This window comes from Falco naumanni, chromosome 17, assembly GCF_017639655.2.
Source record: "Falco naumanni isolate bFalNau1 chromosome 17, bFalNau1.pat, whole genome shotgun sequence".
Taxonomy (NCBI): Eukaryota; Metazoa; Chordata; class Aves; order Falconiformes; family Falconidae; genus Falco; species Falco naumanni.
In genome coordinates, this window is record NC_054070.1 from 3852661 (window position 1) to 3873833 (window position 21173).

At 59.0% G+C, this 21173-nt stretch overlaps 1 protein-coding gene across 1 annotated transcript in view; it reads left to right on the forward strand.

Annotated features, from left to right (window-relative positions):
* The window catches only part of ITPR3 (inositol 1,4,5-trisphosphate receptor type 3), a 43874-nt gene that overhangs the window by 9920 nt on the left and 12781 nt on the right, over window positions 1-21173 (forward strand). Inside the window, exons 3-39 of the mRNA XM_040616844.1 lie at window positions 2410-2531; window positions 5713-5799; window positions 5982-6140; window positions 6273-6371; window positions 6499-6582; window positions 7509-7655; window positions 8034-8129; window positions 9247-9297; window positions 9880-10022; window positions 10191-10290; window positions 10603-10763; window positions 11451-11592; window positions 11834-11995; window positions 12148-12320; window positions 12449-12568; window positions 12731-12913; window positions 12998-13249; window positions 13538-13682; window positions 13833-13980; window positions 14291-14487; window positions 14633-14762; window positions 15061-15118; window positions 15326-15491; window positions 15647-15811; window positions 15997-16065; window positions 16530-16655; window positions 16830-16952; window positions 17140-17340; window positions 17703-17954; window positions 18053-18178; window positions 18472-18597; window positions 18714-18834; window positions 19581-19765; window positions 19902-20050; window positions 20231-20339; window positions 20511-20601; window positions 20840-21009. Of these exons, the coding sequence (XP_040472778.1) occupies window positions 2410-2531; window positions 5713-5799; window positions 5982-6140; window positions 6273-6371; window positions 6499-6582; window positions 7509-7655; window positions 8034-8129; window positions 9247-9297; window positions 9880-10022; window positions 10191-10290; window positions 10603-10763; window positions 11451-11592; window positions 11834-11995; window positions 12148-12320; window positions 12449-12568; window positions 12731-12913; window positions 12998-13249; window positions 13538-13682; window positions 13833-13980; window positions 14291-14487; window positions 14633-14762; window positions 15061-15118; window positions 15326-15491; window positions 15647-15811; window positions 15997-16065; window positions 16530-16655; window positions 16830-16952; window positions 17140-17340; window positions 17703-17954; window positions 18053-18178; window positions 18472-18597; window positions 18714-18834; window positions 19581-19765; window positions 19902-20050; window positions 20231-20339; window positions 20511-20601; window positions 20840-21009 (5138 nt within the window). The remainder of the gene's footprint in view (window positions 1-2409; window positions 2532-5712; window positions 5800-5981; window positions 6141-6272; window positions 6372-6498; window positions 6583-7508; window positions 7656-8033; window positions 8130-9246; window positions 9298-9879; window positions 10023-10190; window positions 10291-10602; window positions 10764-11450; window positions 11593-11833; window positions 11996-12147; window positions 12321-12448; window positions 12569-12730; window positions 12914-12997; window positions 13250-13537; window positions 13683-13832; window positions 13981-14290; window positions 14488-14632; window positions 14763-15060; window positions 15119-15325; window positions 15492-15646; window positions 15812-15996; window positions 16066-16529; window positions 16656-16829; window positions 16953-17139; window positions 17341-17702; window positions 17955-18052; window positions 18179-18471; window positions 18598-18713; window positions 18835-19580; window positions 19766-19901; window positions 20051-20230; window positions 20340-20510; window positions 20602-20839; window positions 21010-21173) is intronic.

Below are 21173 nucleotides of genomic sequence, written 5' to 3' on the forward strand. Positions count from 1 at the left end.
GACAGCCGGTGCAAGCCTTGTCCCAGCAGCCACACCATCTCCCTGCCTGGACATGGGTGGGTGTTGGATCTCTTTTCCAGGCAAAGCTTTGGGCTCGACTCAGCCCTGCTCCATGCAAACCCCTATCAGGATATCCAGCTGCTTGTTTTAATGGCCGGAAAAGTAGCACTCTGCCTTCTCGATAGCTATCACCGCAAGGGAGGTAAAAACAACGGGCTGCTGCTGTTTCCTTGCAGCAGCAGCAAGAGGCTTAAGAGGATTTTCATGTGCTGCTGCCGTCCCCGTATCCTGCGGCCGGACCCTGCCCTATCCTGCGCTGCAGTGAGACGCATGTGGGTCACGCCGGGGTCTGGCTCGGCTTCCCGGTGGGAAACAGGACCCTTCTCCCGGTCCAAATGGTTTTTTGGAAATGCCAACCTCCCCCAGGAGCCGGTCCCTGCGGTGAGGGACACAGCCGCCTGCCTTGCAGCGGGGCTCAGCCCTCCGAGACACCTGGCACCTCTCAGTTATTTGCTTTTTTTTTGCGGTTTCTTTCCCCCGGCCAAGGCTCTTCCCAGCCCTGCGTTCAGGCACGTCAGGAAAAAAGCAAATAAACCGCTTCGATCCTGTGCTGAGCCAGCACCGTGCTGCAAAGCCAGTGGGTGGTGAGACCCCCGGTCGTGCCACTGCCCCAAGTGCCCCATGGCCCCCGCTGCGGGTTTGCGGGAGTTTTTGTCTCCGTGGCTGTGTGGGGTGGTGGCAGGTTGGCCGAGCATCGCTCTGCTGGGCTGCTCCCACCAGGCAGTGCTGACATGGGAGTTTTCCTCAACTTCCCTCTTTTCCACCCACCATCCATCCATCTTGCAAAAAAATTGTCGGTGCTCGGGCCGGCGCCAAAATCTCCGGCTTCCAGCATGAGCTTTGCTGGAGACTTTCTGTGCGCAGATGATGCTGTGCCTCAGTTTCCCTCTTTGCAAAAGAAGACTTAATACCAAGATGGGGATGTCAGGCATCCCCTCTGGGCAGGGCGTGCTTGGAGCCAGGGGTTTGATTTACACCTCTCTCTTAATAGCTATGTTGGGTTTTTTCACTCCCCCTTAGTTTCTACTTTCAACCAGGTCCTCTTGCAGCCTAATTAGCAATTTAATGCAAACGATGTAAGGTGCTGCAGGTGGCCCAGGCGTTCCTGTAGCCCTGCTCGGAGGCAGTGGGAGAAGGCAGCCAAGCATTGCAGCAGCTACACTCAGACCCCGGTGCAAAGCCCGGCGTCACGGCCTCCTTGGCACGGGATGTGCCATTAGCAAATAGACCTGTAAAACGAAATGTGAAACTTGGCCCTTTCCCAGCAGCCCGAGCCGGTGAGAACTGTGCTCTGCACTTGTTTGTTCGTCACTCCCAGGTAAATAAATACGTGCTTGCCAGCTACTTGGGACCGGGGCCAGAGATGGAAGTGATTTTTTTTTAATTTTTTCTTTTCTTTTTTTGTGTCTGAAGTTTCTGGGCTGCTGTTTCAGGCGTAATTAGGGCGATCCAGGCTGCAGAGCCCTTCCTTCCCTCGCCCTGTACGGCTTCCAGCCCTGAACGAGGGTTTAGATGTGTCTCCTTGTCTCCAGGCATCTGCTTCTCCTGCTTCTATTCCCAAAGCATGGACCTGGCGCCTGCGCTTTCTGCCCCTCGTTCCAGCCACAGCAGCAGCCTGGGGAAAAACAGGCAAACGGGGGCAATCTGCAGAGCAGGGGCGCAGTGCAGGTGTTTGGAGGAGCTGGGCTGCAAACCTGTGCCCTTCAGGTCCCCAAAGCGTTTCTTGTAGGGCTTGGAATGTGCTTGTTGCCGTACAGATTTCAGGAGCTCGTAGCTTCCATAACCCATAGCAGAGGCTCCCCGCGAGCGGCCGCGGGAGAACAGCAGCGTGGTGGCAAAACCGGTGGATCCCGACGGGTGTCCCGTGGGTAGCGCAGCGAGGGAGATGTGGAGACGTGTCCTGGTCTCACAGAGCCTGTGTCCTGCTGGCTTCCCTTTCTCCCAGCAGGATCTTCTCCTCCTCTGGTACAGCTGGGCTGCATCAGTGCTTTTTTCTTCCCCTGAGGTTTTCCTTCCCAAATTGCACGGCTGTTTCTGATGGAAATAGTTCTAACCACGAGTCCAAGAAGCGGAGTCACTGCTGGACTCATTATTTTCCCTGATTTGAAACTAATCCACCAGCTAATAGAAGGTGACCAGTCCCAACCACGTCTCCCTTGGACCCCCAGCGGCGGACAGGGTTGTTGGGGGTAGCAGGACCACCTCGCAGCGATGCTGCTGGCACAGGAGCAGGACCCCGGAGGAGTCCTCTCTCCCGCCCCTCAGTGACACTGGTCCCACTGGGGACACACTGGTGGCCGGTGACTGTATGGCTGCTGCAGCCTCATTCTTGCCGTCCTCTCCTCCCAGATTGCCTCTTCAAAGTATGTCCCATGAACCGCTACTCGGCCCAGAAGCAGTACTGGAAAGCCAAGCAAACCAAGCAGGACAAGGAGAAGATCGCAGATGTGGTGCTGCTGCAGAAACTCCAGGTGAGCCGACGTGAGGGGCCATCCCCCCCCCGAGTGCACAGTCCCCATGGGGTAGTTGGATGATGACATCCAAACCTCTCGCTGTGCAAATCCTGGCGTGTTTTGCTTCCCAGAAAACAGCCTGCGTGGAGGCCAGGACCTGCCCTGGGTTTTGGTGTCCTTGGGGTGTCCCCCTTCGCTCAGCTCTGTTGTCTCCTGTCCCACCGCCCTCCCCTCCCCATGGACCACTAGCCACAGCCACCGTTTCTAGAGGAACGGCTCCTAAAGCTGTCAGCTCTTAATTAATCACAGTGTCTTAATAAGGGGGTTGAGACAGGAGCTCTATCAGGTGTTTTGCGCTGGGGTCTGCAGGGTGGTCCCCGGAGGGACTGGCCCCCAGGGATGCAGGCTGCACCCTGGGTTACCCTTCTTATGCAGCGCTCTTATCCAGCCTCGGATGTGGGAGGCAATTGACCCTTGGATCCTGCCGCTGGCTCCTGACGGCTCCTTTGCTTTTGTGCCATGCCAGCACGTGTGCCCTTGGCGCAGCGGGGAGCCCTGGGCAGCGCGGCGTGGCCGTACTCGGTCCACGCTGTGACAGCACAGGGCGAATACAGCGGTGACCAAGAAGCCACAGATGATTTCGTTGCTCCTGGTGCAAGGGAGATGTCCCAGGGAGGACCTGCAGAAAAGGATCCAGGGGACTGAGCTGGTGGGGAGAGGAAGGGAGAGCAGCGACGCTGCTTTTGGGATGAGAGGTGATGCCCACCTGCCTTGCCACCCTTGCTGCCGTGCCCAGCTTTTGCCGTCTCAGCCCTTCTGATGCTCCTGGTGCCGAGGAGCCCGTGGCAGAGGTGCTGTGTGAGCACAGCCCCACACCCCCCGCAGCACCCAGGGGTGCCTGGCGCGGAGGAGGAAGCTGCCATGGCCAGGTCTTGCTCCAAAGGTCTGTGGAAGAGAAAGGCTCTGTTGACTTCCACGAGGTTTGGAAAAGGCCCATGTTAAACATTGCATAATCGCCTCAGCTGGCGAGGCCCGAGGATGATTCATAAAACCGAAGCTCAGGAGAGATTCATTAAATCATCTCATGAGGCTTCAAGCCCAGCCCCACCAGTCCGGGTTTGCCTTTGGGGACCGAGGTCTGATGCAGTGTCCGGACGGGGTGTCCCAGCTTGGTTCAGAGATGCCGGTCGAGGGTCAGTGCCTCCTGCTGCAACCAGCCCTGTGTGGCTGCTGCTGTGGGGAAACACTATTTCCCTGCTCCGGTTAAACTGTAACTTGTAAGGTCGACAGCTGTACTGGCCGTGACTGGACAGTGAGGCTCATTTCTGAGCCTGATTGATTGCACCTTGGTTAGGATTTGTCTTAAAGAGATTCTGTCATTTCCTTGCTCCTTTCCGCCTGCTCCCGGTGTTGCCCTTTTGGCAAATGCTCCTCCGGGTCCGGACGGAGAGCTGGGGGAGCCCAGCCAGGGCGGGGGTGCTCGGCAAAGCACTGTCCCTGCTGCTGCAAAGCCCCTGGGTGTCCTGGCAGGGCACTGGGCTCCAGGCTGGAATTTATCAGCGTCTTCCGCAGGCTGAAAACATCTTCCAGCCCATGGAGATAATTTCCTGAAGCAGATGTAGCCCGGGTCTTGAGCGGAGAAACCCTGCTCAGCCATCCGCGATGCCCACGGTTACCTTTCCGAGCTTGTGCTCTTGCACTGTTGTTTTTAAGTGGGTTTAAGGCACTTTTTTCTTGTTTTCTTGGCTGACTAACTGCAGGTGCAGCCAGATGCTGTGCCAACATTCCCTCCCCGTTCTGCTGATCTCTCCCCACCCTCCCTGCACCCTCCCGGGCTGCCCACCCCCACGTGTGACCCTGACACCCCATCCTGCCGTGGCTTGGGGACAGACTTTGTCCTATCCAAGGGAACATCAGCCCCCATGGACTTGCATGCTTGGGGCAGCCAGTTCCCCCTCCCAGCCCCACTGGCTTTCAGCAAGGGAGGAGCTCAGATCTGGACGCAGATTTAGGACATTCCGCGGTGCCGGATCTCTCACCGGCGCTGTATTGCTCCATGGGGCTGTTGTTACATTCCCAGCTCTGCAATCGGTGCAGAATTTCTTGGCAACAGGTTTGTTTTCCTGATAGCAGCAGCCACCGCCACAGGGCTCACATCCCCGGGTGGCCCCCAGAGCTGCGTGGGGACGGAGGGTTAACTGAAGTGGTGGCAACGTTCAAAAGAGCAAAGGGTGCACAAACAACGTGGGCCAGGCGTGTTCAAAGCCCCAGCATCGCCTGCTCGGGGACTCACGGATGGACTGCCCCATCCTCGCCGTGCGGAGCTGCGATTTCAGCTGGTTCCCAGTTCCTCTGCTGTCAAGCGAAAGGAAGGGAAAGCAGGATGGGAAGGGGTGGATGCTCTCCCAGCTCCATCCCTTGCTGCTGTTGCCCATCCCAGCTGCGGGGGAGCTGGGCTGGCACTGCCCGGGCTGTGCCCAGGCTGGCGCCAGGGTGGTTGGCGTGCCTTCGCCGTTCCCAGACGGATCTGCTGCGGGAGCAAGTTCTTGTCTTGCTCCGTGTACATCAACATCACTCTGCTGAGTGTCAGAGTGTCATGGAAAATCTCTGGGGTTTTGGAGAGAGGGACTGCAAGCAGTGCTGAGCAATTCACTGTTGGGGCATCTTGGCTGGTGGGGACCCATCCTGCTGCATCCACTGCAGCGGGTCTGGACCTGCAGCCGTCTCTGGGCACAGCACCACCGGCACAGCGCCTTTTGCTCTTTGGTCTTGGTGCTGCCAGGAGACCCCAGTCCCCACGCCCCTGCTGCAGCGGGGCTGAGATGGGTGCATTGCCCCAGTCCCTGGTTTGTGCACAGAGTCCCCTTTTGGTGCTGCCCTGTGAGACCTGCTGGGGTTTTGGGGGAATTCCAGTGCCATTTTGTCCCTGTCATCATTTTTAAATCCTCGGTTTAAAGCTTGCATGGAGTTCATACAGCTGCTCAGGGCCACACCGTGGTCCTGGGCTGAGCTTTCGGATGCTAAGGACCATAGTGTAGCTCTGGCCTGCGTTGTCTGGGGGACAGAGTGATGCTGATGCTGGATCCCAGCCCTGTCCCACCCTCCCCGTAGCTGAGGGTGCGGGTGGCCTCTCTGGGACACGCTCCCGCAGAGTGAGGAGGGTGCTACTACACTCAGCTCTCCTCCTTTCGGCACTCAGCATGCGGCCCAGATGGAGCAGAAGCAGAACGAGACAGAGAACAAGAAAGTGCATGGGGACGTGGTGAAATACGGCAGCGTCATACAGGTACAGGCGCGTCTTACCCCTCCTCCGCGCTCGGCAGATGAATTTGGGGGGGGGGGGGATGCACAGATCCAGCACATATGAGCCAGGCAGCTGCTGGGAAGCGGCTTGTGGGAGACCTCCTGGGTACGCCCAGCCTGGGGGGCTGTACTGCTGCAGCTCACCCCAGCATTTGCTTTTTCCAGCTTCTCCACATGAAGAGCAACAAGTACCTGACGGTGAACAAGCGGCTGCCAGCCCTGCTGGAGAAAAACGCCATGAGGGTGACACTGGATGCTACCGGCAACGAGGGATCGTGGCTCTTCATCCAGCCCTTCTGGAAGCTGAGGAGCAACGGAGATAACGTGAGCGCGGGGCTGAAAAGCCCCTAAATGAAGATGTGCAGAAAGCAGCGTGCGTGCTGCCTGCCAGGGCTCAGCTCCCCGCCGGCTGCCCGGTCTCATCCTCGCTCCTCCCTTTCCCACTTTGCTCCCCAGGTAGTCGTGGGAGACAAAGTCATCCTGAACCCTGTCAACGCCGGGCAGCCGCTGCACGCCAGCAACTACGAGCTTGCTGACAACGCTGGCTGCAAGGAGGTACGGCGAGGCTGGGCTGCCTCGGCATGGTCTGGCTTTTAGGGCTCGCCTGGTTGGTTTTGGTTTTTTTTTTTTCTTCCTTTTTTTCTTGTCCCAGGGATCTTGACCGTGCTCTCTTGCTCCTTAGGTGAACTCAGTCAATTGTAACACCAGCTGGAAAATCAACCTTTTCATGCAGTTCTGCGACCACATGGAGGAAGTGCTGAAAGGGGTAAGGAAGGAGGTTCGGCTGCCGCCGGCCACCTGGGACATGACAGGCTCCAGGGACCCGCCACTGGGTCCCCTGCGGGGACAGGACATGTGAACAGCCATTTGGCTCTGTGACAAGGGCAGAGGAAAGAGAATCCTGCCTTGAGGACCTTAATTTCTGGAAGAATTCATCAAGTGGAGAACATAACAGCGAGCTAGAGTTGGATATTTTAGTATCCTGGCAGCAGGTACCCAGGGGGGCATGCAATTACCCTCTGCCTTATTGTATTAAATTGGCTCTTGAGGACAATACGAGGCACACATAGTACCAGCAGCGGCTTCTAGCTGCGAGGACAATTTTCGGCTGTTTAGCCGTGCAGCAGGGCTGGCTGTTGCCTGGGAAAGGAACTTTCCCTGCAGAGCTATTGTTTGGCGCTGAGGTCCTCCAGGAAGCAGCTGGATGGATATTGATTGTTATGATCTTACAGACCCTCGTCCCCAGGCGCTGCACTTATCCCCAGCTTCCCGCATGCAGTGCATCCTCCTCCCTGGGGCGTTAATGCCTTAAACACATTGGTGAGCAGAGCCTCTGCCCGCTCCAGGGGTGTAAAGTGGTGGGTTTGCACCCATTTTACATCCCGGGGAGTGGAAGCAGAGGGAAGCGAGTAAAGGGAGCGATGGCATTGCAGAGTGCGGGGTGCCCCGTGCCCGTGCAAGGTGCCTTCCCCTGGGTTCAGAGAAGCATTTGTGCTGCCAAAAGCAGGTTTTAGCACAGCTCGGGGAGGTAGGACTGGAATTGCTGATGGTGTCCTGCCATGCCATGGCTGGGAGCTGTGCCCTGCTCTGGACCGTGTGTGGGGGCAATCCCATCCTGTGGGTCGTAGGAGAAGATGCATTGGCTTGTAGGAAAACCACGTCCTTGGGTCTCACCACCATGTCCTCATCCAGGGGGATGTGGTGAGGCTCTTCCACGCCGAGCAGGAGAAGTTTCTCACCTGTGATGAGTACAAAGGCAAGCTGCACGTCTTCCTCCGCACCACCTTGAGGCAGTCGGCCACCTCGGCCACCAGCTCCAACGCCCTGTGGGAGGTGGAGGTGAGCGGGGAAGGCATGGAACGTGTGCCTGCAGGCTTTCGGGGTACCTCCGAGGGCCACTGCGCTTTCAGCCGGGGGGGTTTGCTAGAAGGAATGGTTATCTCTATACATTGCCATCTCTGGTAGCCTGACTGCCCTGGTGAAAGCTGGCACGGAGCTCCAGGTCTTGTGAGGGTGCTGGGAACCGTGGCTGCTGATGGATGGGTGCTGGTGTCTGTCGGAGCTCCACACCCCGAGTATATTTGCTCGTGGCCGCCTTGGAGATAGGACGGGGCTCTTATCACCAGCGTGTTTGCCTGGGGTCAGCGGAGGCTGGGAGACAGGACCGGCATCCCGGCTCCACACAGCCCCATGCACCGTCACCTCTGCTTCTCCCAGGTGGTCCACCACGACCCGTGCCGAGGGGGAGCCGGGCACTGGAACGGCTTGTACCGCTTCAAGCACCTTGCCACAGGCAACTACCTGGCAGCGGAGGTAAGGGGGTGAGCAGAGGGATGCAGAAACCTGCCCTGCCCTCGGGAGGCTGGTGCCATCCCTTGCAAAGGCAGCGCCCCCCCTTAGGCAGAGCAGCGATGCTCAGGGTGGCCTCTGGCCCCACTCCAGTTTGATTTCAGAGTTTTCCTGCCCCCAACCTCCGCAGCTCCTCCTTGCTGGCAGGAGGCATTGGCACTGGGGCTGGGGGCATCATCCTCATTTACTTGTTTGCCAGGCTATGTTTTCCCAGCGCAATCCCCCTCCCCACGGTGCAGGGGTTCACTCACCAAATTGCTGTTCCTGGCACCCTCCTCTTCTGGCCTGGGGGGACAGGAGGGGGTGGCCGGGGGTTTCCTCTGGGCCAAGGGGCTGTACCAGTGCAACCTCCTGGTGTGAGGGAAGCAGGAGATAATTTATCCTGCTGTCCTTGCCTGGGGAGGGTGTGGGCAAAATCTGGGCCTGGAAACACGGTCTGCCAGATTTTTTTGCTCCCATTTAAGACCAGCTCAAGGCCTCCTGATAGAGGCACAAAGAAGTTGCTGCACTTAATGTGATTTATTTGGTGCTATTGAGCTGCCATGACCAAGGGCTACACCCTGCTGCCAGGGGAGCAGGCATGTGCCGGGGGGTATCTCGGTGCGCTTCCCTAGCTGGAGAAGACAACCAAAGGCAGCCCCCAAGGCCCTTTCCACCACTGTAGGATGGAAGCCAGCAAATACTGGAGCTCTGAAATGACTGCTTTAAACCAAAAGACACTCAGGTGACAGCATCTGCAGAGGAAAGAAGATCACAGGTTGATCCCCATCCTGGCTTGCTGCTGCCCGGCTTGTGGTGCTCACCGAGACCTCAGCCTCGAGGGATTTACAGCAAGAGCTCGTCTTGCTGCAACGCAGAGCCCCGGGTCTGCTCGCCAGGGCTCACCCTGTCCCACTCCTCGGGGACAGAGCGCTGTGCACTGGGGGGGGTCACGTCCTCCAGCCCCATCTGGGCAGGTTTCCTCTCTCTGTGATGTGATCGAGGAAGGCAGGAATAGAGATAACACCCCCCGCTCAGGGTTTTGGAGGGACCGAGGGGGAGGACTGATAGCTGTCTTTCATCTCCCTCTTTAACTTTTCAGGAAAACCCAAGTTATAAAGGAGACGTGGCTGAGCCCAAAGCAGCGCCCACGGTGAGCTGTGTGCAGCCTCGCTAGCAGAAATGCTGCTGCCGCTGCCTGAAATCATGCCGTCTCTTAAAATCTGCCTGAAAGCAGGGAAATGCCCCAAAACAGAGCCCGCTGCGGGGACAGTGCTCGCACCGTGCCGCCGGGTCCTGCTTGGTGCCGAGGCTGCGGCCGGAGGCTGTCCCGCCGCCCAGCAGAGCATCCCCGCATCCCGCACTGTAGAGTAGTATCCCTACATCCCGCTTGTGAGAGGACCCTGCCGCAATCTGTTGGAAGGGTCCCAGTGCATGTTGGATCCCCAGGCCACGGGGAAGCGCTGGTAGAAAAGAGATTTGGACTTCCAGGGGTTTTTTTTTGCCTCGTTGCTGTCGGTGAGGTTTGGAGAAGGGGTGGCCTCGTAGCTCAGGTGCATCGCGCCGTGCTTGTGCTCTTGCAGCCCCTCGTGCATCGCCGCGCTGCGAGGCTCAGCCCGGCATCTGAGCAAAAGCTTCTGCTCTGAGCGTAGCCGCTGCGTGTCTCCGACGCCGTGCGCGCAGGGAGGCTGGGCTCAGCCCCGCGCCGGGCTCAGAGCCGCTTTCCCCACTGCAGGGGGGCAGCAGCCGCGCCAGCCGCAGGAACACGGGGGAGAAGATCAAATACCGGCTGGTGGCTGTGCCCCACGGCAACGACATCGCCTCGCTCTTCGAGCTGGACCCTACCACGCTGCAGAAGACGGATTCCTTTGTCCCGCGGTATGTAGAGCACATGCTGCCACAGGGGGGGTGAAATGAAGGTGGGCTCGATTGCGTGGTGTGGAATTTTGGCAAGTCTGTTCTTACAGGGGCTTTGCTGGGTGCTGGGGGGACTGGTGGGGGCTGGCGTGTCTGTGTGGGGGTGGCTCACCAGGACACGTTTTGCAGGAACTCCTACGTGAGGCTACGCCACCTCTGCACCAACACCTGGATCCAGAGCACCAACGTGCCCATTGACATCGATGAGGAGAGGCCCATCCGCCTCATGGTACGGCCCCGCTCCCTCCTCCCGTGCATGGATTTATCCCCTGTGCCCCAGTACCTCTTAGCATGCTCCTTCCCACCCATCACCCAGCCTTTATGCAGGGACTGAAATACCTTGATGATGCAAGGGGGTGGCTATACACCAGCCCAGAGCCCATCCTGGTAGCCCAGAGCCCATCCCAGTAGCCCAGAGCCCATCCCATCCCTTCTGATGGGGATGAACCGAGTCACTGACTTCACCCGGGCTGGTGGCAGATGGTGTGTCATGCTTGACGTTGCCCTGTCTGTGTGATGCTGCTTTCCCGTTGTTTCCCAGCTGGGCACTTGCCCCACCAAAGAAGACAAAGAAGCTTTCGCCATCGTCTCCGTGCCCGTGTCCGAGATCCGGGACCTGGACTTTGCTAATGACGCCAGCTCAATGCTGGCCAACGTGGTGGAGAAGATGAACGAAGGTTTTCTCAGCCAGAATGACCGGAGGTAAAAAGTCATTTCCCCTGGGAGATGGGGCCATGCTGGGCTCCTCTAAGGGCTCTCCAGCATCGCTGCAGGATGGGGGCCCTGCCTGGGTCTTGGTGCCAGTGCTGTCTTGCTTTCCTGCCCACAACCCAAATCCACGCCTGCTTCTCCCAGGAGTCTGGCAAGGAAACTAGATAACGCCGCAGCCCCGCTCCAGCCCCTCCTTTGCCGCTAGAAAAATATCCGAGGGGCTGAGAGATGGCCCCTTGATAGGGGCAGCCGGGTTAGTCACGGTATTATTTTTAGGTGGGTGGGTTCGTGGTGCTTCCTGAGCAAACACAGATCCCCCGTGGGACGGAGTGAGCTGCTTCCGTCCTGCCAGCCCGCCCTGCACAGGTCCCGCAAAGGTGACTAAGGGGGCAGAGGCGTTCAGAGCAAAATCCCTGGCATGAATCATGAGCAAAGGCCCCTGGCATTTGCCCAGGCACATACAGTTTTCTTGGGAACCATAGGGGCTGCAAACCTCTTGCTTCAGGGCAGCCATTTCCCTCTAGGAGGGAGAGGAGGATCAGCCAGCAGCTTCCCTGGTGGTCTTCTGAGCCCTGAATTTGGGCTCTTTGGTCCTCCAAAATGCGCCGGCATCATTGCAGGGACCCAAATCTGGGTGAACAGCCTCCCCCTGCCCACTTGCACCATGCCCCTTTGCAGGTTTGTGATTCAGCTGCTGGAGGACTTGGTGTTCTTTGTCAGCGACGTCCCCAACAATGGCCAGAATGTGCTGGACATCGTGGTGACCAAGCCCAACCGGGAGCGGCAGAAGCTGATGCGGGAGCAGAACATCCTGAAGCAGGTGAGTGGCCCTGAGACTGCATCTGAGCAAGGGCGAGGGCTTGTGGAGATGTCCTGTTCTGCCCAGGGCCACGCTGGAGGAGAGGGATCTGGAAAACCCCATGGAGGAGGTGTAGCTGGTCTCCAGCTCATGGCCCAGTGGTGCGCCAAGCCCTCCTGGCCAATACTGCTGGTGTCTGGCCATGTGTGGGGGTGATGGTGTGGAGGGGAACACAGCACTTACCATCTCTGCTTTTGGGCAGATCTTTGGGATCCTGAAAGCCCCCTTCAAGGACAAGGGTGGGGAAGGGCCCCTGGTGCGGCTGGAAGAGCTGTCGGACCAGAAGAACGCTCCCTACCAGTACATGTTTCGGCTGTGCTACCGCGTGCTCCGGCACTCCCAGGAGGACTATCGCAAGAACCAGGTGCATGGTGGATGACGGGGGGAGCCCCCATCCCACCACGTGTTGCAGAACCCGGAGGAGTTGCTGAGCTTTCGGTGGTGGGGCAGGGGGGCATCGCCGGTCTCCAACACCCAGCCCCGTGTGCTCACCCACTGCCTCTCTGCCTGCTCCAGGAGCACATTGCCAAGCAGTTTGGCATGATGCAGTCCCAGATCGGCTATGACATCCTCGCTGAGGACACCATCACGGCCCTGCTGCACAACAACCGCAAGCTGCTGGAGAAGCACATCACGAAGACGGAGGTGGAGACCTTCGTCAGCCTGGTGCGCAAGAACCGCGAGCCACGGTGCGTGTCCGCAAAGGCCCCATCCCAAAGAGCTTTGTGCCGCGTGATGGGTGGGATGCGCCTGGACCAGAGGTGGAGACACCCCCCCGGGGACCCCCCTTGCACAGCGAGTTGTCTCTGCTCTGTAGGTTTTTGGACTACCTCTCTGATCTGTGCGTCTCCAACCACATTGCCATCCCCGTCACCCAGGAACTGATCTGCAAGTGTGTGCTGGACCCAAAGAACAGCGACATCCTCATCAAAACGGAGTGAGTAGCCAAGGGGGGAGCTTTTCCACGTCGGGGGCTTGGTGCCTGGCCCTGCCTTCCACCAGCTCCCACAATGTCTTGGTAAAACCCCCACCAGCCCTGGAGGTGCAGCCACTCTCTGTCTGTGGGAGCTTCTCCGGTTTTACCCCTGTTCTGTCCTAGGCTGAGGCCGGTGAAGGAGATGTCCCAGACCCATGAGTACCTGAGCATCGAGTACTCGGAGGAGGAGGTCTGGCTCACCTGGACGGACAAGAACAATGACCACCATGAGAAAAGCATCCGGCAGCTGGCACAGGAGGCCCGGGCTGGCAATGCCCATGATGAGAATGTCCTCAGCTACTACAGGTGACGACCCTGCGGCATCTTCTCCCCAGGTGAGGGTGTAACGGTTGCGTGGCCTCACTCCCTCTCCCCCTCGTCCTTGGGCAGGTACCAGCTGAAGCTCTTTGCCCGCATGTGTCTGGATCGCCAGTACTTGGCCATCAAGGAGATCTCCCAGCAGCTGGGTGTGGACCTGATCTTCCTCTGCATGGCAGATGAGATGCTGCCCTTCGATCTCCGGGCATCCTTCTGCCACCTCATGTTGCACGTGCACGTGGACAGGGACCCCCAGGAGCTGGTGATGCCTGTGAAGTTTGCACGGCTCTGGACTGAGATCCCCACAGCCATCACGATCAAAGAGTGAGACATGTTGGGGCGTGCAGTGGCTTTGAGGGACAGGGCAGGAGGTGGGATGGCAGATGCCATCCAGTCTAGGGATTGGCCTGACTTTAGCAGGGACTGGGAGGAGGGCATTTTTGGAGTGACTTTTGTGGGTTTGGGGCTTCAGAAGGAGGTAGGCTGCATCACAGTCATGAGCATCACTTCTGCCCACGATGGCTCAGCAGCTGCCTGGCCAAGGCTCCTTCCAGGCTGGGTGTGAGCAGACTCGCTGCCATCCACCTCACTCCCACCACCTTCCCTTTGCAGCTACGACTCCAACCTCAACGTTTCACGTGATGACAAGAAGAACAAGTTTGCCAGCACCATGGAGTTCGTGGAGGACTACCTCAACAACGTGGTGAGCGAGGCAGTACCCTTCGCCAACGAGGAGAAGAACAAGCTCACCTTCGAGGTGCGAGTCCTGCCGGTGTCACCGGCATGTCGCAGGGTGCAACTGTCCCTGAGATGAGGGTGGCCGTGCTGGCACCCCTCTCCCCTGTGTTTGTTTCTCCCACTCAGCCCCGAGCATGGCGAGGTCTGGAGTTGCCTTGTCCTTCCCCAGGTCGTCAGCCTTGCCCACAACCTCATCTACTTCGGCTTCTACAGCTTCAGTGAGCTGCTGCGCCTGACGCGGACGCTGCTCGGCATCATTGACTGCGTCCAGAACCCCCAGCTGATGATGCAGGCGGTCTATAACGACGAGGTGACGGGTGAGTCCCCGCTCCGTAATCAGGCATGGTCCTGCAGGAAGGTGTTCTCCATGGCCTGACCAATGCTTTCCAGTTTTGGCTGCAAGAAAACGAGCCACTGGTTTGCTGACATGGAAGCTTTGGCTGGGTCTGCACTGGGAGGCGGGAGGTGTTGAACCCTTGGCCATGCCAGAGAAATAGCCGGTCCCTCCTGCTCGTTCTCTGATTAGTATCTCCAGCATTTTCCAGTCTTAAGTGGGTCCTTCTGCTGGTCCTCTGCCACCTCCCTTTCCATCTGCGTTAACCCTGCCCACCATGGCTGCCTCTGCAGGGAAGAACGTGCGGAGATCAATCCAGGGCGTTGGGCAGATGATGTCCACCATGGTGCTGAGCAGGAAACAGTCCATCTTCAGCCCCCCAAGCCTCAGTGCCGGGTCTGCCCCAGAGCAAGTGGACAGAGGGAGGAGCGTTGAGAGTGAGAACATTGTGGTGATGGAGACCAAGCTGAAGATCCTGGAGATCTTGCAGGTTGGAGCTGCTGGGGAGGGAGAAGCTTTGTGGAGCTGTGGGTGGGGTGGTGTGGTGTGGAGAAGACATGGTTTTCTGGTGCAGAGAGACAGCTGGCATGAAGAGGGCACTCACTTTTCCTTGCTTTCTTCTTTGCTGCTGCCAGTTCATCCTGAACGTGCGGCTGGACTACAGGATCTCCTACCTGCTTTCTGTCTTCAAGAAGGAGTTTGTGGAAGTCTACCCCATGCAGGACAGCGCGGCCGATGGGACAGCTCCAGCCTTTGACTCCACAAGTAACTCTCCCACTTTGCTCCTGGTACACCTTCAACTCGGCAAACCCCGCAGGCTGGGGGGACACCGGCGGTGGGGGTGACAGCTCCAGCAGCTCTGCACCCACCGCTGGCGCTGCGGGGAGCGTGGCGGGGCATGGAGTTTGGGCAGATGGGATGAGGTGTCCTGTGTCCATCGTGGATGCTGGGAGCAGGGGCCAGGGAGCTGGGGCCAGGGAGCTGGGCTGGTTCCTGCAGGTTCCTGCCAAGGTACAGGGATGACTTGGGCCGTCCCGTTCATCTCCCTTTCCTCTCCCTTCAGCCGCAGCCATGAACCTGGACCGGATCGGTGAGCACGCGGAAGCCATGTTCGGTGTGGGGTGAGTCCCTGCCCCCTCCATAGTTAGCCTGGCCGTAGGGCTCTTCCTCTCCTGTCCATACTGCCGAGGCTGAAGGCTGCAGGTGATGAGGAAGATGAGGCTCTAAAGGCTACTGCAGCTGTCCGCATCAGCCCCCAGGCGGGACTGAGTGCATGCAAGCTCCCGCCTGGCTGCTTGGTGTTCCAAGCGCTTTTGTCCCGGCTTCAGGAAGACGAGCAGCATGTTGGAGGTGGACGACGAGGGAGGGAGGATGTTTCTGCGGGTGCTGATCCACCTGACGATGCACGACTACCCGCCGCTCATCTCCGGCTCCCTGCAGCTCCTCTTCAAGCACTTCAGCCAGAGGCAGGAGGTCTTGCACACCTTCAAACAGGTAACCCTGCTGGCACGCTGCTCTGGGGCACCTCTGCAGCCACCCTTGGCTCTGGGTGCAGGATGTGGGATGGGTCCTGGCCCCTTTCCTTGGGAAGGGGGTCTGGGAGAGGAGGGGAATGGGGTTTGTGCCTCAAACTGGGAATGTCATTGCAGGTGCAGCTCCTGATCTCAGCCCAGGATGTCGAGAACTACAAGGTGATCAAGTCAGAGCTGGACAAGCTCCGCACGATGGTGGAGAAATCGGAGCTCTGGGTGGACAAGAAGGGCAGCAGCAAAGGGGACAGCACGGTGGAGGGGAACAAGAAGGAGAAGAAAGAGGTGAGAGCCCTGAGCAAGACCCTGGAAAGCGGGGTGGGAGAGGAGTGGGAGGCGAAGGTGCAGCTTGCTTCGGTCCTCTCGGTGGGCTGGAAGAGGAGGGTCGGGGGGGTCCTGCAGGGTGTAGTTACGCCCCAGGCTTTGGAGAGGTGCAGTGGGATCCTGGTGCTGTTCCTGTCCCCTTGCAGCACACTGCCGACGAGGAGGTCATTGCTCCTGGAGAGAAGAGCAGTGAGAACTACCAGATAGTCAAGGGGGTAAGTGAGACCCAGTCGTGTCCCCGGGGCTGTCCCTGGAGGCACGGCCAGCGATGTCTGCCTGGCCTGGGCTGGCGTGGGGGCACCAGCAAGAAGGGAAAGGGAGAAATCATGGGGGGGGGGGGATTATTTCCGAGTTCTCCTGGTTCAGTAAAAACGAGTCCGAGCGAGGTCTTGTTCCTGCCAGCTCAGGAGAAGGAGGAACCCTGTTACATCCCCAGGGCTGGCGAGTGAGCCTTGTACTGGGGGGACTGGAGGACAGAGGGGGTGATGGCTACGAGGGCTCCCTGCGTGGCACTGCAAGGAGGGTTTCTGAAGGGGGGGTGCCAAGATTTGGGAGCAATGCAGGGAGCACATCTGGGTTTATGGAGGGCACATTTGGATTGCAAGCAAGCCCGTGGTGCTGGTGGCCACGCTGATGGGCTCCCAGGCTCAGTTTCCCACCATGGTCCTTCTCTCCCTAGATCCTGGAGCGACTGAATAAGATGTGCGGGGTCGGAGAGCAAGTGCGCAAGAAGCAGCAGCGCCTTCTGAAGAACATGGATGCCCACAAAGTGATGCTGGATCTGCTGCAGATCCCTTATGAGAAGGTGGGTGGGCAGAAGCTGGCTGGTCCTGAAGTACCCAGGGCAAGGGGTGAGGGATGTGGGGGGACCCCTGCACGGCTGGGTCCTGCGGCTGGACAGGGCAGGAGGGGCAGCAGCCTGTCTCTGCTCTCCATCCCTCGCCAGCTCTGGGTATTTCTTTTCTCTGCCCCTCCTCAGGGTGATGCCAAGATGATGGAGATCCTGAAATTCACCCACCAGTTCCTGCAGAAGTTCTGTGCTGGCAATCAGGAAAACCAGGCTCTGCTGCACAAACACCTCAACCTGTTCCTAACCCCGGGGGTAAGGAGAAGGGGCTGAAGCGTGGTTGCAGGTGGCAGCAGCAGGAGCGACTTCAAGTACCGCTCCTGGGGTCAAGAGCAAGAAATACAAAACCCAGGCGGAGACCCCAGGAGAGGAAGGGTCAGGGCAGGAGGAGAGGCTGTTCCTCGCATCCCACCGGCCTGACTCTGCTCTCCTGGTCCCACAGCTCCTGGAGGCTGAGACGATGCAGCACATCTTCCTCAACAACTACCAGCTCTGCTCGGAGATCAATGAGACGGTGCCGCAGCACTTCATCCACTGCGTGGCCACCCACGGCCGCCACGTGCAGTACCTCGATTTCCTGCACACCATCATCAAGGCTGAGGGCAAGTACGTCAAGAAGTGCCAGGACATGATCATGACTGAGGTGAGCATCTCTTCCCCCCAGCCTGTGGGGCATGAGCGGGGGGTGTAGCAGGGCACCTGGGAGGGGCACCGGTGGCTTCTGCCTTGAGGAAGAGCCTTCCCAGCCGTGTTGGCTTCTCCCTGGAGTAGGAAACATCTCCAGGAGCTTAATGCAAGGTCCAAGAGCCGATAACCATTTTGAAGTCCCACAAACTGATTTTTGATTGCACTGCAAGTGCCTGGTTTTCCCTGTAAATGCACGGCCCTTTCACCCTTCGCCGGCTGCTGCCTCTCATCGCCCCGCTGCAGAGGACACCGTTTTCTGCCTTGTGAGGTTTCTGACCCTCCTTCTCTGGAGCAGTGACCACTGACCCTTCCCTGCAGCTCACCAATGCTGGGGACGATGTGGTGGTTTTCTACAATGACAAGGCTTCACTGGCCACCCTTCTGGAGATGATGACAGCGGCCAGGGATGGGGTGGAGGAGAACAGCCCTCTGATGTACCACATCTCACTGGTGGACCTGTTGGCTGCCTGCGCCGAGGGCAAGAACGTCTACACGGAGATCAAGTGCACGTCCCTGCTGCCCTTGGAGGATGTGGTGCGGGTGGTGACACATGAGGATTGCATCACGGAGGTACGGGGTGCCCGGTGAGGAGGGTGCTGGTGGCTTTACACTGATTGCCTTCTCCTGATGGTGCCTGTGAACCCGCTCCACCCCTTCCTCCCCGGCAGGTGAAGATGGCCTATGTGAACTTCGTCAACCACTGCTATGTGGACACGGAGGTAGAGATGAAGGAGATCTACACCAGCAACCACATCTGGACTCTCTTTGAGAACTTCACCCTGGACATGGCCCGGGTGCGTGGGGAGGGTTGAGTGGGAGGGACACGGCAGCGATGGCTGCTGCATCGGCTGGGGACAGGTTGGTGTCACCGAAGGTCCCTCAAAGGCTGGGGAGCGGGGCATGGGCACCACGGGGACTTGTGTAGCTGCCCCACGAGGGGCCGGGGAGCAGTCAGGACTCTCTGGTGTAGACCCAGGAGCTGGGTCACTAGCCATGTCCTTCAGCTCAGCTAGGTGCCAGCAGCATCTGGCCAGGGTGCATGCTCCCCTCGCCCTGGTGCCATCATTGTCCTCCCTCCTCCTCGCAGATGTGCAAGAAGCGAGAGAAGCGCCTGCCAGACCCTACGCTGGAGAAGTATGTGCTGACGGTGGTGCTGGACACCATCAACGCATTCTTCAGCTCCCCCTTCTCGGAGAACAGCACCTCGCTGCAGGTAATAAGGCGCTGCGTGGACAGGCCGTGGCTGGGGGGAGGAAAGCTCCTCATCAAGACCCTGGAAGGTCTGGATACACCTTGCGTTGATACATACCTGCCTGCTTTCTCCTCCAGACCCACCAAACCATTGTGGTGCAGCTTCTCCAGTCCACCATGAGGCTGCTGGAGTGTCCCTGGCTGCAGCAGCAGCACAAGAGCTCGGTGGAAGCCTGCATCCGCACGCTGGCCATGGTCGGTAAGGAGCTGCGCCGCAGCGATGCTCTGTTCCCCACGATCCGGGAGGATGCAGCCACCCTCGGCTGCTTCTGCTCCGGCAGCGAGCAGGAGCCGCCGTCCCTACTGCGGGTCTTGGCAGGGCACCCCAGCGAGAGGCTGCTGGCCAGGAACGGGGAGCTCTGGCTCTGGGATGTGCTTTTTTTGAGCTACATCGCCAGGGATGAGCAGGGCGGGCGTGGGGACAAGCGAAGCCTGGACTTGGTTGAGAGATCCCTGGTGCATCCCTGCTGGTGAAGGGCTTGGAAACAAAGCCAGCGTTTGTGGTGGTTTTCCCTTCACCAGGACTTTGCCCTCAGCCTGCTTGTGGCTGCCTGGCTCAGGAGAAGGGTTGTTTGCACTGAGTCACCGTGTGGAAAGGATTGCTCGGTGGTTAGACGCTGGGTGGGGATTTCCCTTTGTAATTTGAGGCAGGGTGCTTACAACATCTCCATGCTGGGCTTTCCCAACCCAAAACTGGCGCTGGTGCCTCTTTCCATCCGAAGCTGGGCTGGTGGGGCTGCGGGCGATGTGCTGCAGCGGGGAGGGATGGATGGAAGTACTCCACCCCTCACCAGCCTGCAGGAGTTTGCTCTTCTATTTAACCCAGACCTTCTCTGCTGCAAATGAAGAGCTGGTGGAGGGGTGGCCTGAGGTGGTGTGGTGGGACCCAGCCAGTGGGCTGGGCTGGGTCATGGCTGTCTCCAACTTGGTCCCCGTCTCCTGCAGCCAAGAGCCGCTCCATCGCGCTGCCCATGGACCTGGATGCCCACGTCAGCTCCCTGCTCAACAGCAGCTCCACCAGCACTGTGCAGAGGAACACCTCCAGCTACAAGACGGCGACGCGGACCTTCCCCCGCGTCTCCACCACCCCCAACCAGTGGGACTACAAGAACATCATAGAGAAGCTGCAGGTGTGGGGCAGGGAGGTGGGGGTGGCATGGGTCGGTGCATGATAGCAAGAAGGTGCTGGCGTTGCAGGGGTCCCTCTCCCACGCTCGTGTCTCCTAGGCAGGCATTGGCCCTAAAAGTGTGTGCTGTGACTTGTAGGACATCATCAGCGCCCTGGAGGATCGCTTGAAACCACTGGTGGAGGCTGAGCTGTCTGTCCTGGTGGATGTCCTCCACCGGCCAGAGCTGCTTTTCATGGAGGGGACGGAGGCGTTTCAGCGATGCGAGAGCGGAGGGTTCCTGTCCAAGTGAGGATGCTTCGCAATTGCCCTGGGATTGCTGGGAGGGCTGTGAAGGGCTGGTGACCTTCATCCTTTGTGGGTTGTCCATCCTGGTGTGTGCCTGCAGCCTGGAGGGATGGTGGGGATGCTTCCCTCGGGGACCCCCTTGTCACTCGCGGCTGTGTGACGGTGGCTTTGCTGTACCAGGCTGGTGCAGCACACCAAGGACCTCATGGAGACGGAGGAGAAGCTGTGCATCAAGGTGCTGAGGACGCTGCAGCAGATGCTGGTGAAGAGGAACAAGTATGGCGAGAGGGTGAGCACCATGGTCCCGTGGCGTGTCCTCAGCCCCGCTCCTTGGCTGTATAGTCCCCGTTTCCCAGGCTGGCTGTGCCCTCCCCGCCGCAGCCCATGGGTGCTCAGTCTCGTTCTGCTCTAGCGCTGGCCCGGGCAATGGGAGACTCATGGTATTTATTTGTCTTGGCAGGGCAACCTGCTGCGGAAAATGCTCCTGAACAATTACCTGCAGAACAAGAAGTCCAGCTCCAAAGGGGAAATGGTGGATGCTGCTGGGGGAGGTGAGTGCCCCTCTCCTGCACCTTTCCCATCTCTCGGCGCTGCCCACACATCCCTCAAATTCCCGTCTCCTGAGCTGTGATGGGATCAGGTCTGTAGCTGGTTGCCGCGCTCCTACCTCCGTGGGAGTAAAGGATTTGGGGAGGCGAAGGGATGGGACCGAGGTGCCCCTGGCAGTGATGTAGCTGTGCTCACTCTGTGCTACCACAGCATCCCATCTGCCTGTGTCCTGTCCTCCAGGCCAAGACCAGGACTGGTCCGCTATCGCCGCTGTCCAGTGCCGCCTGGACCGAGAAGGGGCCACCAAGTTGGTGGCTGACCTGATCATGAGCACCAAGAATGAGAAGATCTTCCAAGAGAGCATCCTGCTTGCCATCCGGCTGCTGGATGGAGGCAACACCGAGATCCAGGTGCTGAGCCCCAGCTGCGCGGTGGCACCGGTCCCAGGGGGATCGGGCAGCCGCGGGTCGATGGGTGCAGTGTAACGGTGCAGGCACTTGGAAGATGTTGGTGCAGGGCAGTCCTCAGCCCTGGGGTGGCCCCGGGCCAGCAGGTTTTGCCAAAATACTATTTG